General features: G+C 31.6%; 1 protein-coding gene and 1 long non-coding RNA gene across 3 annotated transcripts; one reads left to right on the top strand and one right to left on the bottom strand.

The window, feature by feature from the left end:
- Positions 1-2,203: 2,203 nt before the first annotated feature.
- LOC134274212 (uncharacterized) lies at positions 2,204-5,181 on the bottom strand. The gene is made up of 3 exons (XR_009993567.1): positions 4,698-5,181; positions 4,116-4,217; positions 2,204-3,069 (listed from the first exon to the last, which is right to left on the bottom strand). It is a non-coding gene; the product is annotated as an uncharacterized LOC134274212 (long non-coding RNA).
- A 1,356-nt stretch (positions 5,182-6,537) lies between these two features.
- Positions 6,538-13,671, top strand: LOC134274213 (uncharacterized). Of its 2 annotated transcripts, XM_062756461.1 has the most exons (6): positions 6,538-6,674; positions 11,721-11,807; positions 12,353-12,471; positions 12,899-12,970; positions 13,072-13,128; positions 13,248-13,671. In XM_062756461.1, exons 2-6 carry the CDS (start codon positions 11,797-11,799, stop codon positions 13,526-13,528), a joined length of 540 nt encoding a protein of 179 aa, XP_062612445.1. In that variant the 5' UTR covers positions 6,538-6,674; positions 11,721-11,796; the 3' UTR covers positions 13,529-13,671. The 2 variants fall into 2 exon arrangements, with proteins under 2 accessions (XP_062612445.1, XP_062612446.1); XM_062756462.1 differs by lacking the exon at positions 11,721-11,807 and having other exon boundaries at positions 6,544-6,674.
- Positions 13,672-13,754: the final 83 nt, after the last annotated feature.

Here is a 13,754-nt window from a genome sequence, read left to right on the forward strand (position 1 = left end):
AGAATATAATAGATGAAAATAAATTAGCATACCTGTTTCATTAACTGAATTCCACATGAATTTCTCAAAATATTCACTATAGTTGCTTTTAAACTCCATTTTTCGTATTTTTGTACATGCCGTCTTCGCCAAATTCTCTTTACACGACATGATCAATTTCCAAGCTTCTTGATGTACACATATGACGTCATCGGTGGTAGATTTCATTTAAAATGACAGAATACAGCAAAACAAAATACGAACATTTTATTCTTGTTAATGTTTACCCGTTTCTATTTATTTTCTGGAGTTAAATTACATTTCTTAATACCAATATTACGAAAACTTGCGTTCTAAAATTGACGTCATCTCACCTACTATGACGTTATGATGTAGCTCTGATTTAGTCAAGGTAAAATATTTTGTATGCTTCCTTATCCCCCCTGCGAAGTAATATTTTCTCAAGAAAATCTGTATTCTCTAATTAAATAAAATATTATTTACAGATATTCTATTGGCCAATAACTTGAATTTAAGAGTCATTCTCTGTAAAAACCAAAGAATCCAAGGGGGTCGTAAAAACGAATGTCTCCGAAATACGTAATTTTTTGTATTTAGAGTTTACTCAGGTGTCTAACTGAGAAAACCACCTTAGTTCATGTTTCGGGGTGTCCGTTGCCATGGCAACCGTAACTAACACAAATATGGCCATTTTGACAGGTTCTATTTCATGAAATATAGCATTTTTAACCCCCATATTTCCTTTAAACACGAAAAATATTACCACTTTCAATTATATAATTTATTTTATGCATTCTTATATAATTAAAATAATTAAAAATAAATTCTTTTGCCTGAGGCGTTTCAAGCTGATAGAAGGCTAAAAATACCAAATTTCATGATTTTTTCAAAATGCAGAAAAACCCATTTTACCCTCTATTTCAATTACATTTATCTTTAAATTCCAAGATAGGTTTTTTAAACTTCTTGTTTATTCCAAATATCTATACTATAGTCTTTAATTTCATATAGATTCCCAACATGTGTTTTTCAGATAACTCGGGAAATATCAAAATGAAAATAACCCATAATCCCGAATTTCCTCAGATATGGATTGGAAAACTGCGTTATACATTGTATATGGTATATTTTGTAGAGTTTGTTTTTCTCTTTTGAGGACATTGTTTATGTAAAACAACCTTAACAGAGTATTAAATGATAAAAATGAATGAAAATGTATCATTTTAGGGGCGGATAGCAACATAGCAGTGGTTAACAGGGCTCATGGGATTTTTTTTTCATTTCATGTTTTTATCGGTTCAAAATCACGTCTGTGGCTAAATTTTAACAATACTGAAGTGTATGTTAATCATGCTACTAATCAATTCCTTAAATGAAATATAGGTATAGTGAAGATATAAAAGTAATACACAGTTATTTCATTTTAACCCCCCCCCCTTTTTTTAATGAGGAAAAGGCTGGGGATTAATGACACCTGTTCTATGACTCAAATTTTATCTTCTTCAGCTATTAAACGTATTTGTTACAAATTTAGCTGAAAAAAAGAGTCGATGAAAAGTTAATTTATTAACTCTATCACAACGTAAGGCTAAGGTCAAGAGTTCAAAGTTAACTGAAGAATATATACATGTAGTATAATTGCTTCTCCACATTTTCAGGAATTGACTGGATGACCTTAAGTCAGGATTTCGGATTACAGAAACAGAATGCTATAAAGTGCAACATGTTTAATCCAAAATGGTTTAAATGGACTAAATAAACAATTGATTACTGAAAATAAATCTGAAAATTAAAAGATTATTATTTATAATTATTCTTTTAAAGAAAATATAAAAGATTATGGTGTGCAGAGAAAGTGCGGGCTAATTATTTTTTTTTTAAATAACTTTTTCAATTATCAATTTATATTAAAGCTCAAACATTATTTCATATACTTGTAATTGATTGATACACAATGAAGAATTTCAAAAATATGTATGTATACATGAACACAAACCATTCACAGCAACATATCTAAATAATTTGATTATTGAGCTCATAAAATTACAATACCAGCAGAATAATGACAACAAAAGTAAAATGAGGCCATACATGTAAGTAATAAGAGTTCCTGTCATTCAGATTTTCAACTTGATTGCAGGCCCGTAAGAGGCAATTTCAGTCGGAAGAAGGGGGTTGAGAGAGAGAGGGGGGGGGGGGAGGGGGCACAACCATACATTCTCAGTGAAAACTACCAAAAATTTCTAGAAAGCAAAATAAGGACAAAGGGTCATTAGACATATTTTCTGAGGGGGCACAAGCATATAGTAGCTATGTTTTTATAGAATTCTATATATTGGCAAAATATTGGGGGGGGGGGGGGGGGCAAATGTTGGTCATATTGTGAAAAATAATTTCTATATTTTCTATGAAATACTCAAGAGCCATTAGCAGGAATAGTAGGGCAATGACATACTTAAGTGAATAATTACATAGATGTACAATAGGTGGTTTTTCACTTTTATATCAGTCAATATTTTTGTCATCCAAGTAAACGTTATCCTTAAGCCTTGAAAATAATAATAATAGACACTTTTGACATAGATTTCTTTAATTTTTTTGTCAATTTTATAAAAATTCAATAATTGTAACAAAGGATGGAATTATCATTTTACATGCAATGAGACTACTATTTATACACTTTTTACCTTTTATTTAAGAATGTACATTATTAAAATCTTTTTTTTAATTATTTGAAGCATATTCATAGTAGTGCATAGTGGACCCATGTTATTATGCATGAATAACTTCAGGATAAGTGGTCAAAACTTCCCTCAGGTATAATACTAGGCAAGACTAGGATTTTCTTCAGATACTGTAAGACTTCACTATTTCTTTGATGTTCTTTGGGAGAATAACAGCAATGTTTGTCATTATATTGTTGTAGTATAATTTAGCAGGCTTAGTGAAGGTGTCCAGACGGTATGTCCCATTCTCTGAAAACTCTCACTAATTTTCATCAGATACTCATTCATTTGCTGAATGTTATGACTGGTCATGACTAAATGTAAAACTCTGGCTTCTTGAGTTCTGTAATAGACAATACAAGTATTTAGATTACCGGGTAGATAATACAAGACTTAAGTTAACCAGAAATCTCTGTCAAGACTGTAGCTCTACTGGTTTGTACTTATAATAAAGAAAAGAGAAAACTAGCGGTTGGGACATTCACAAAAGCAATCAATAGAATAATGACAAAAACCGATACACAGAATTATTTATCTTAGTGTAGTTTACTTGTGTGCCAAGTCATATTGAAATCAGACCAAAACTGTAGGAGGAGTAGCATTTTGAAAAACTATTTACAGATGGACAAACATACAGACAGACAAACAGACGACGGACACATTACTATCACATATGAATATAAGCTCCTCTGGTCTTTGACCAGTAGAGCAAAAAATGATTAAAGGAACCAATTGGATCATGAAAACAGTTACACTTGTACATGTAACAGGTCATACATCCTCTCTACACCAGTGTAAAATGATTTTTGGACTTTGCGAAAATTATATTGAATAAAGATGTAAATAATTTCATTTTCAATACATGATACATGGCATTTAACCCCAGGAAAAAATGTTCAAAACAACACAGTATCAGTAGAAATAATTGCTATTTACTTCTATGGAAAAGATACATGTAAACAACATGTTTATAATTTGGAATTTAAACTATCTTGCCCTTTTAAGTGTAGAGAGGTTTCTTTAGGAAAGTGGTACAAACTCTTGTCAAAATTTTTGAAAATAACAACTTGGGTCGTGTTTTAATGAATAAAATGAATAAGTTTTACAGTGTAGTTTTTTTTTAATTTCTTATTCAAAGTTGCACAAAAATGGAATCTGAAGTGAAAAATATTTGTATAGAATAATTAGGATGATTTCAGATGGGTAGAAATTGGAACATCACAGAACGTTACATGCCTTGAAAAGTGGGTCAATAATAGTAGTTACTGTATATATGGAACATGAAAGGTGTATCCTCTATCCTTCAAAATTTATTACCAATGTCTAATTTCTTGAAAGATGTAGAAGTCAAGGCCATTGGGTCAAAATTATAGTACATGGACACTATACCTCTTTATAATTTGGTTTTAATACAATGTTGAAGGCTCCATGAATGATCTAAATATCCTCCCCTTCATTGTGATGCCCCTCACTTGGTCACACAGCAGCATGCTACAATAAATTGTATATTTTTCATAAAAATAGTTCAATTCCTTACAGGTACTAATTAAAGCACAATTATATAAGAATGAGTTGTTAATTTTTTTTGCCATTCACCACATATTTAACGGTACTTTTTATTTAGTTTTGTATGTTGACAGGTCTAAAATAAATAACTGTTTACAATAATTCAAATTGGACAAACTTTTTAATTAATATCTTGTTAAACTTTAAATGCATACATCATTATAGAGTGTTCAAGATGAACAAGGAAAATGAAATCTACAAGGTCAAGTCCAAAGATTATTTCTTATTCTACCCACATAGCTATTAAGACCTACATATGTAGATAGAAATGCTTTAGTATAGTCTTTGGACTGTACCTTTTTACATTCATTTCGATTAAATTCTTTTTTAATAATTTCATCTACTCATAACTCTAAGAACAAATATTATATTGTGTATCAGAAATTGTAGATACTTACATTGTACGTGTACATGTATGGTGTAGGCCTATCACACTGGTAGCGTTGCACCAGCTTTACCAATCAAATGACCTGCTTTCAAATTTTCACATGTTCTGTTTGGAGGGGACTTCTTGGTCCATCTCCTCTGGTGTTTTCAATATGCAGGTGTGAACTTAGAAGATTTGGCATTTGACAAAACTTCCTTCTTCACCTCTTTGTATTTTATTTTGAAGAAAAGTTAAAATAACGTCCACACTCGATAGTCATTCACTGTATTTACTAAATAATTTAGCCAGTGTAACACATGGCATACGACCTACTTTAGACAATATGGCCATTGCTGAAACTCGTGAGTTGTTGAATGTCTTCAGAACAAACAATATCACATCTGCCAAGGAAGCTATACTGTATAATCTAAGCATTTTTTTTATAAAAAAAATCATTAAAACACATGGCTTGTGAAAAGGAACTCCAAACCAGCAAAACTTCATGCTTACAAATACTTTTGTTTTTACCTCCTCTCACTGTCGGAACTAGAGAGTTCTACAAAGGGAGATAATATTTTTGTGAAATGCTAGTTTTTTTCAATTTTCAATTACGTTTTATTTTTTTTAAATCAAAAAACACACACCCAGAATAATTATAAATAAATAATTAAGTATGTTTGCTTTCAAAATATTGTTAATATTTTATAATCCTATCTTGGAATTTTTCATAAAATGGCACTGAAATTATGGTTATTTATCATATTGGTTAAGGGTTAAAAATGGGAGGAAATTAAATTTCTTCAAAATAAAAAGGGGTGTTAATGATAAAGCAAAATAATTTTTTAACCTTACTTCACACCTTGTTTTCACAATTTAATGCACTTAATCCAACCATAGTGCATTATTTATTTTGATTTTTTTTTGTCAAATTAGGAGAAAACTGACATTTTCAAACATGGCGGTAGCCACAAAATGTGTTAGGGGGCCATAACCTGGAGGATAGGTCACATCCCAAAATTTTAAATATACCTAATAAATCTCATACACATTCATAATTTTTTCATATATATTTTATTAAAATCTGTGATATTCGTTTGAAGGGCATCCGTGGTCCTTACAGAGAATGACTCTTAATGTCTTCTTCACTATTTTGTTAAAATATTTTCTGTACATTACGTATTTAATTGACACTGCTGTATATTTGTATGCAAGTACATCGGAGGGTAATGTTGGGGGTCTTAATAAATCGATCTAGTGCAAGGGCATACACTCTATGGATCAAAGATAGCTTTTAAATTTCAACTATAGAACTATTAAGGTATCTGAAAAGTGCTGCAATCCTGATGAAATCTTAAAACAATTTAATTATATCAATATTTCATATATTAATATATGACCAGCAAAAAATATAGCATTCGGTCATACAAGTATAATTTTAGCAATGAAATTGCAAAATTTAGACATGATCGCAGCACTTTTTAGAAACTACAATGCGTGTTGAAAATATTTATACACTAAACTTGGAAATTTAACTTGGTTATGCCATTGCACTAGTGAAATTTATATGTAACATCAATACTTCAAGTCAATGTGCTAAAATCGCGTGACTGCCGCATCACGTGACTAGTCTAAATATATAATATATTCGTCTTCGTTATGTAGTTATTAATCGTAATAACAATTATTCGATATAAAAAATGTACTAAAAATAATCGCCATCCCGATTACGAATACATTTTTATATACAAAATTTAGTCGATATTTCCATTGCGCATTTTAACTGTACTGCGTATTTGACATCTGATATCAGGAAGCTTCCTTTGCCATAAATGTATTGTTATTAAAGTGTAAGTAGTATTATATCTTAAATAAGACTGACGAAAAGTAATATTACCCCCTATTTTTTTAACTGAACACTTCTTTCTTCATTCTTAAAATTATTTTGTATGATAAATATATTATTTAAAGTATTACGTTGTACAATAACCAAGCTGGGCAGAAAGGAACGTGTACATGTAAGTAATTTTCTTTGTTAAGGAAAATAATAGGAATAGTTTTCCTAAAACCTTTTAATTCAACTTGGTTTTAATAATAGTTTTTAACTATCGTCGCTGTATCTGATATATAAACTAAGGGAAAGTAATTACGTTACCAATAAAGAACAGGCACCACAGAGTCTGTCATATCTGCTTCATTTTGGATACTCTATTGACTAAATACGACGAAGGCTAATAAACAACTAAATTGTGTTTTAATCGAGATGACGTAAGCTTTTCCCTCGTCTACTTTCCTTATTTATGTAGTTATTTTCCGCTATCACCTGCAAATGGTGTTTATATATCCCGGCATATATGCTTTGCAACAATATATTCAAGAAAATGTGTGAATCAGATTTGGATACTAAAATATTCCAAGGAACTTTTAGACAATTTGAAATCACAAGATTTTACCACAATTTACGACTTAAAAACTTCGGACTTTTAAATTTTATACATAATCATTCTCCACGATTATTAAAAGTCAGGCTTTTAGCTCACCTGAGCCAAAAGCTCAAGTGAGCTTTTCTGATCACAACTTGTCCGTTATCTGTCGTTGTTTTCGTTGTCGTCATTGTCGCCGTCGTTGTCGATGTTGTAAACTTTTACATTTTCAACTTCTTCTCAAGAACTGCTGGGCCAATTTCAACCAAACTTGGGACAAAATACCCTTGGGTGAAGGGGATTCAAGTTTTATCAAATGAAGGGACACGCTCTAATTCAAGGGGAGATAATTGGGAATTTTTGAAAATTTGGTGGTATCTTTTAAAAATCTTCTACTCAAGAACCACTGGGCCAGGAAAGATGAAACTTATGGGAAAACATCTTAAGGTATTGTATATTCAAGTTTGTTCAAATCATGACCCCAGGGGGGTAGGGCGGGGTCACAATGGCCGACCAAATTTTACATAGAAATATATAGGAAATTCTTTCAAATATCTTCTTCTCAAGAATAACAAAGCCATTATTGATCAGATGTATATGGAAGCATCCTCAGGTAGTGTAGATTCAAGTTTGTTCAAATCATAATCCCCGGGGATGGGGCGGAGCCACAATGGCCGACCAAATTTTACATAGAAATATATAGGAATTTCTTTCAAAATCTTCTTCTCAAGAATAAAAATGCCATAATTGATCATATTTACATGGAAGCATCCTCAGGTAGGGTAGATTCAAGTTTGTTCAAATCATGACACCCGGAGGTAGGGCAAGGTTACAATGGCCCATAAAAGTTTTACATAGAAATATAAAGGAAAATTCTTTAATTTTTTTTTCATGAATAACAAAGCCATAATTGATCGTATTATATGGAAGCATCCTCAGGTAGTGTAGATTCAATTTTGTTTAAATGAAGACCCCGGGGGTATGGCGGGGCCACAATGACCGACCAAAGTTTCACATAGAAATATATAGGAAAATTCTTTCAAAATCTTCTTCTCAAGAACAACAAAGCCATAATTGATCATATTTATATGAAAGCATTCTCAGGTTGTGTAGATTCAAGTTTGTTCAAATAATGACCCCCGGGGGTAGGGCGGGGCCACAATGGCCGACTTAAAATTTACAAAGAAATAAATAGAAAAATTCTTCAAATATCTTCTTCTCAAGAACAACAAAGCCATAATTGATCATATTTATATGGAAGCATCCTCCGGTAGTGTAGATTCAAGATCCAATCATGACACCCGGGGGTAGGGCGGGGCCACAATGGCCAATCAAAGTTTAACGTAGACATATATAGGAAAATTCTTCAAAAATCATCTTATCAAGAAAAGCAAAGCCATGATTGGTCATGGGACTACTTTTGGATATAAACTATTCAATAATAATCCAATTTCTACTTTTTCCCAGGCCAGTGCTCAGGTGAGCGATGTGGCCCATGGGCCTCTTGTTCATATCATTGACAGTTGCTTTTTAATTAAAAATGGAACTCGTAAACTTTCTTACATCGGTGATTTGCAAAATTATTTTGTTAAACACACTCTGATTGCAAACTCAAGTATTTAAAGTTGACAGGATCTATGTGGTTTTTGAAGACCAGGTCCTCCAAAAAATCTATTGAAATTCCCATGGTTTCTAATTGCCATCTGTATTAGCAAACCTTTTTTATGAATATTCGAATATATTGGAATATTTGATAAAATGAATACATCTTGTATTATTCAATATAATTTATATCTTCACTCTCCTGTCAAGTAGTATAGAGTTTATGTCATTATTTTGGAATAAAACCTCAGGTTCGGTAAATACACTGCAATTATATCTTTTAAAATATTGAATAGTATAATGATTGTTTTTAAAAGATTCTTTAGTATGTTCCAGATTAATTGATCGTCTTACTAAAATCTACACTGATAACTCCTTATAATTTATACGAAGCAGAATAATTATCAAACAGTGAAGTATTAAAAGCAATTACGTTTTGCTAATTATGATTTCCTGATAATGATTTTAATGCTATTTACATAAACAAGGGGTCCGTGTTTTTACAGTAAACTAAAGTCCTTACAACAATACAAGCTGATTGTAAGTACTGGAAACTATTACACTACTAATTAAGCGAACAAATAAATAAATTACTCTAATAGGTACACTCTTCACTCCTGTAAGGTAATCCAAGAAGAGTGTTTTTTTTTTAATTTTGTACAAACTTGATTCAATTTCTGATAAAATTTGCCAGGTTTTCTCTCTTTTTAATGCTTGTATACTTTAAATATATATATCGATATAAATCGATATGATCCCCATAGAATAATGACCGGAGTCATTTTTCAACAATTTATAACAGGTGAAAGGGAAAAATATGCTGTATATTATAATTGTTCTTTCTTCGAGTAATTTATGCAATTTAATTTGTTCGAATAGATTTGATCTTTGTACTTCTTAGCACGTAGGGGTTCCTCATTTTCTCTTCTGAAATATTTACAAATAAGTTTTAAGCAATTAGTGATCAATTGGTATAAAAAAGTCGCAAAAACGACACAATCATTTACAATATATTTACATCCACTGAATTTGATCTACTTTACTTCATAAGAAAACCATTGTCGTTTATCAGTTTATCAGTCACTAAACACTGCTAAGCATATCACCTCTGGAGCAGTGGCTGTTCCATTCTCTTCCCTTAATTAAACTTACAAGGACGTTTATCAAAATATGCCATAATGTCATCTACTAATTTCTACATTAATTTATTCTTTTACAAATTAAAACAAATGTCTTTTTAATGCGCGTTAGTTTGGTAAATAACATTGCAGCTATTAAAAAAAATACATAACACGGATGTTACATTTTTCTGCAACAAGAAAGAATTTTTTGGCCAGTTTATTATCCTTAACGTTTGTTTTTTCTATTGCTAGAGAACAAAGATTACGAGATAAGGTTGATAGAGAATTCTCTAATCTGCATACTTCTATCCATGTACTGTAGTATAGATTATTAGTCTCGATGATTTCCAAATAGCCCTTTTCTATCTTAACATTATATGACTTGACGAAAAATCCTCTAATGTTTTCGGATGGAGCCCCTTAAATGTTAAAGCCCAACTGTAAAGTCAAATATCACAATAAATTAGTATTCAGATAATGACATGACCTTTCTTTTGCTTAATGGCACCTTATCCCACCTCCTAATTTTGAAGTCCGTGTTTGATCTGCTTCAAATATTTTGTTTGATAGGACTTATGAGATTAAAACTATTCGCTATCTTCCTAACTCATTTTAAGCCCATGCAATTAAACCTACGAGAGGTATCAAAAAGTTCGTTGACTAGCCACATAAAATTAAAACCGCTTTATGCACATCAATGAATTGTTATATATCCAATAACCATCGTATTTTCTATCTATAGAATAAACCTCAACTCTTAAATTTTATTTTGTGATAAATTAGTAATGTTTTTGTAAGCAATGCTACAGTATGTCCAAGCGGCGCAACCTCGAACACTACGGTTTTTTTTTTTTCGATCTAAGTGTAACTGCGAAAAACTCTTTTGATATGAACATTTGACAACCAAAAATCCTATTAAGTCAGGTTTGAGTTAGGATACAAGATATGTAACTTTTACTTCATTCTAGATGTTCTATGAATAGTTATTCGTAAATTTATCGTAAATTTTACGTGGAGTGTCCAAACAAATAGGCTTTGAATGTGACGTTAAAAGGGGGGATGGGTTTCCTTTTTCAACATTCTATAAAGTTCTTCTAGTAAAAAAACTTATGCATAGCAAGAAAATATTTTAACTGGAGAAATTAAATGCATCCAGAGTACATGTTTTTTAAAGGCAAAAGAGGGTCAGAGAGGAAAGGGTGCACAAGTAATATCGATCTGTAATCAAGGTGTGAAACATCAATCACGTCAAAAAAAAAAAAGACTTCGATTATGTGTTGCAGAAATTAAACCCCAAAAAGCAAATTATGTTTGCACAATCAAGCAAGGATCCCTCCAAATGTATTAATGCATTTGCAATATAACATGCATTGAAAGCCGCTGTTCATGACATTGTGAAATCATATAAATAAGACGGATTTAAGTCCTTATTTAGCTCCAGGCCTAGGGAATCTCATGAAAATAAGTGTATGGAGTAGAAGAAGCCGACATTGAAAAACAATGGCGTTGTCAGATGTCACGAATCTAAACGGTGACGGCGCTAGGTGATCATATAATTTACTTTTTATTTAATGATAATTGGCAGCAAATGAAGATATCAAGCTAAATTTTTCAACATTTCTTAATTTTTTGTTGTTTTATGTTCCTTATAAATTTTGAAAGTACAGACTACATAGTATCAATTTTAAAGCCTCAGTCCACGAACTTTTTGATAACCCCTCGTACTATGAGGAATCTCTATAAATGAAAAGAGCCCAAATTATTTCAGTTCACATAATGAACGAACGTGATCTATCTATTTTCCTAGGTGTTTCAGATTCTTCTTTGTTTCAGGGATATATATTTCCAGAACTAGCATGCTAGGTTTTGTCCTACATGTACTTGAAATATAACGTTACCCATTTTCCTTCTATTGTAGATAATATTCTTTGAAATATTTATCACGAACTTCAATAAATACTACGATTTTGTGAAACCTGCAAGGACAACTGTAAATGACAATGTGGTAAATCTCTCTCTCTCTCTCTCTCTCTCTCTCTCTCTCTCTCTCTCTCTCTCTCTCTCTCGAGAAAAACAGGTCTGCACAAAATATATCTTTTAAAGAAATAAAACGACAAGGAATATTATATAAATAATGCATGTAGTTGAGTGTAACATTGACATTTTTCACTCAAAGAAAATCATTGTCAACCAAGGCGCAGCCGAGGTTGACAATGGTTTTTAGGGGTGAAAATGTTTAATGTTACACTCAACTACATGTAATATTTATTATATCATGCTGATTTTTTGAAAACAAATACATATAACAGTGAACCGTGCGCGCATAAATTCTACTCTGTCGCTATTTTTTGGAATATCACCCGTCGTCAAGCACTGATGACTGCTACTTCGCTTGAGTGAATGCCTTCATTATTCTTAGGGTAATAGTGTTTTTGAACAAATGTTTCTCGACCCATCAGATTCTACTTATTTACATGAAAGTATAATATAAGGAAATAAATTATCTATCATTAATACATTAAACATTCTAACAAGAAATGTATTTTCTAGGGATCCAACAGCTTTAATAATCGTGATTGCTGTTTTGGTGCATGGAATTCTGCTTCTAATCGCCTTCCTAGTTTGTTGTAGCCACGGAAGAACACAGACAAGGAATAGTATATTGTCAGGTATTTAAATACCTTATACGATAACATCACACTGACAGAAACATCAAGAAATAATTTTTCACAGCATTTTTTTTATACATAAATGGTTTTCCTCAATCATTTCTCTCTTGAAAACAACTTTATGATTATTCTTTTCTATTTCGTTTATTTATTATTTTTTTTTTAATTATTATTACTATGTATTTTTGGGGTTTTGTATTCAATAACCTTATTATATCCCACTTGAAATGTTTTATATATCGATGTTTTTCTGTAACAATTAAGGATATGGAGAAAACAGTATTCAATATCATGTACCTGTAAAATATGTCTTGCTCCAGTTGACCTTGAGCATGATTAATATTTATTCTCTTCACATTTAATTTTTCTGGAAGACAGGTTTGTTATTTTATTAATGTCATTAAACAATTACGCTTACATGTTTTAGATGGTCAAAGAGCCAGAACACCCAACTCTAACAGAATAAATTTGTCAACAATACCAGATGTTACCTTACATTGTATGTTATTTACAAGCTTTTTTAACATGAGAAAGAAATTTTGAAAGAGCAATATGAAAGAACTTTATAGGATACAATATTTCTAAATAATATACTTTCAGTGAATCAAGCATCTTGTAGCCAGTCAAATGTCCGTATGTCACCGCTAATGTTAGATGGTATGCCTCCAACTGAATGTATTGATCAAAAACTTATATTTCTTTAAAAGAAATAACAAACATCATTAAAAATCAGAGAAAATTAGTATATTTTTTTACGCTTTTCCATATATTTTTAGGATATCATGTACATGTACCTAGACAGACAGAGACCCACTACAAGAAACAAACATCGTCAAATCCTCCAAGGAATATCCCGTCACCTACAGAAAATGTCGACCTTAACAATAGAGAAGAAACTAGAGATGCCCCGGAATCTCCTCCATCTCCTAGAAATAGAGAGCAGGAAGAACGCCATATTGTCCCAGCTGATTTAACTGAATCCTTCAATTTCTCAGAAGGTGGTTTTGAAGATTGTCCAGATGTGCCCCCTCCTTCTTATAAAAGTTTGTTTCAATAGTTTGACCAGCCGATGAATCCTTATTAAAAAGTGTGTAAATCTTGTTTTAAGTTAGATATGGCTTTCAGTGTCCATCACAACACGGAAAAAAGCAATTATCTTTTAGCACACGTAATTCTAAGTAAACTGATGATTCAGATAAATGTCTCTTCTCTTTTTTTCCTTTTTTACCTACATTGTACCCCACCCTCAAAATTTCAGACCCAAGGGTAGGGGACTTCGATGT

Source organism: Saccostrea cucullata, unplaced genomic scaffold, assembly GCF_032062105.1.
Source record: "Saccostrea cucullata isolate Sc308-1 unplaced genomic scaffold, CSIRO_AGI_Scuc_v1 ctg7772, whole genome shotgun sequence".
NCBI lineage: Eukaryota > Metazoa > Mollusca > Bivalvia > Ostreida > Ostreidae > Saccostrea > Saccostrea cuccullata.

Excerpts from the sequence above, each read along its gene's own strand:
- LOC134274213 (XM_062756461.1), top strand. Across the intron at positions 12,971-13,071 it reads ACCAGATGTTACCTTACATT|TGAATCAAGCATCTTGTAGC; the intron begins GTATGTTATTTA and ends ATATACTTTCAG. Across the intron at positions 13,129-13,247 it reads GTCACCGCTAATGTTAGATG|GATATCATGTACATGTACCT; the intron begins GTATGCCTCCAA and ends ATATATTTTTAG.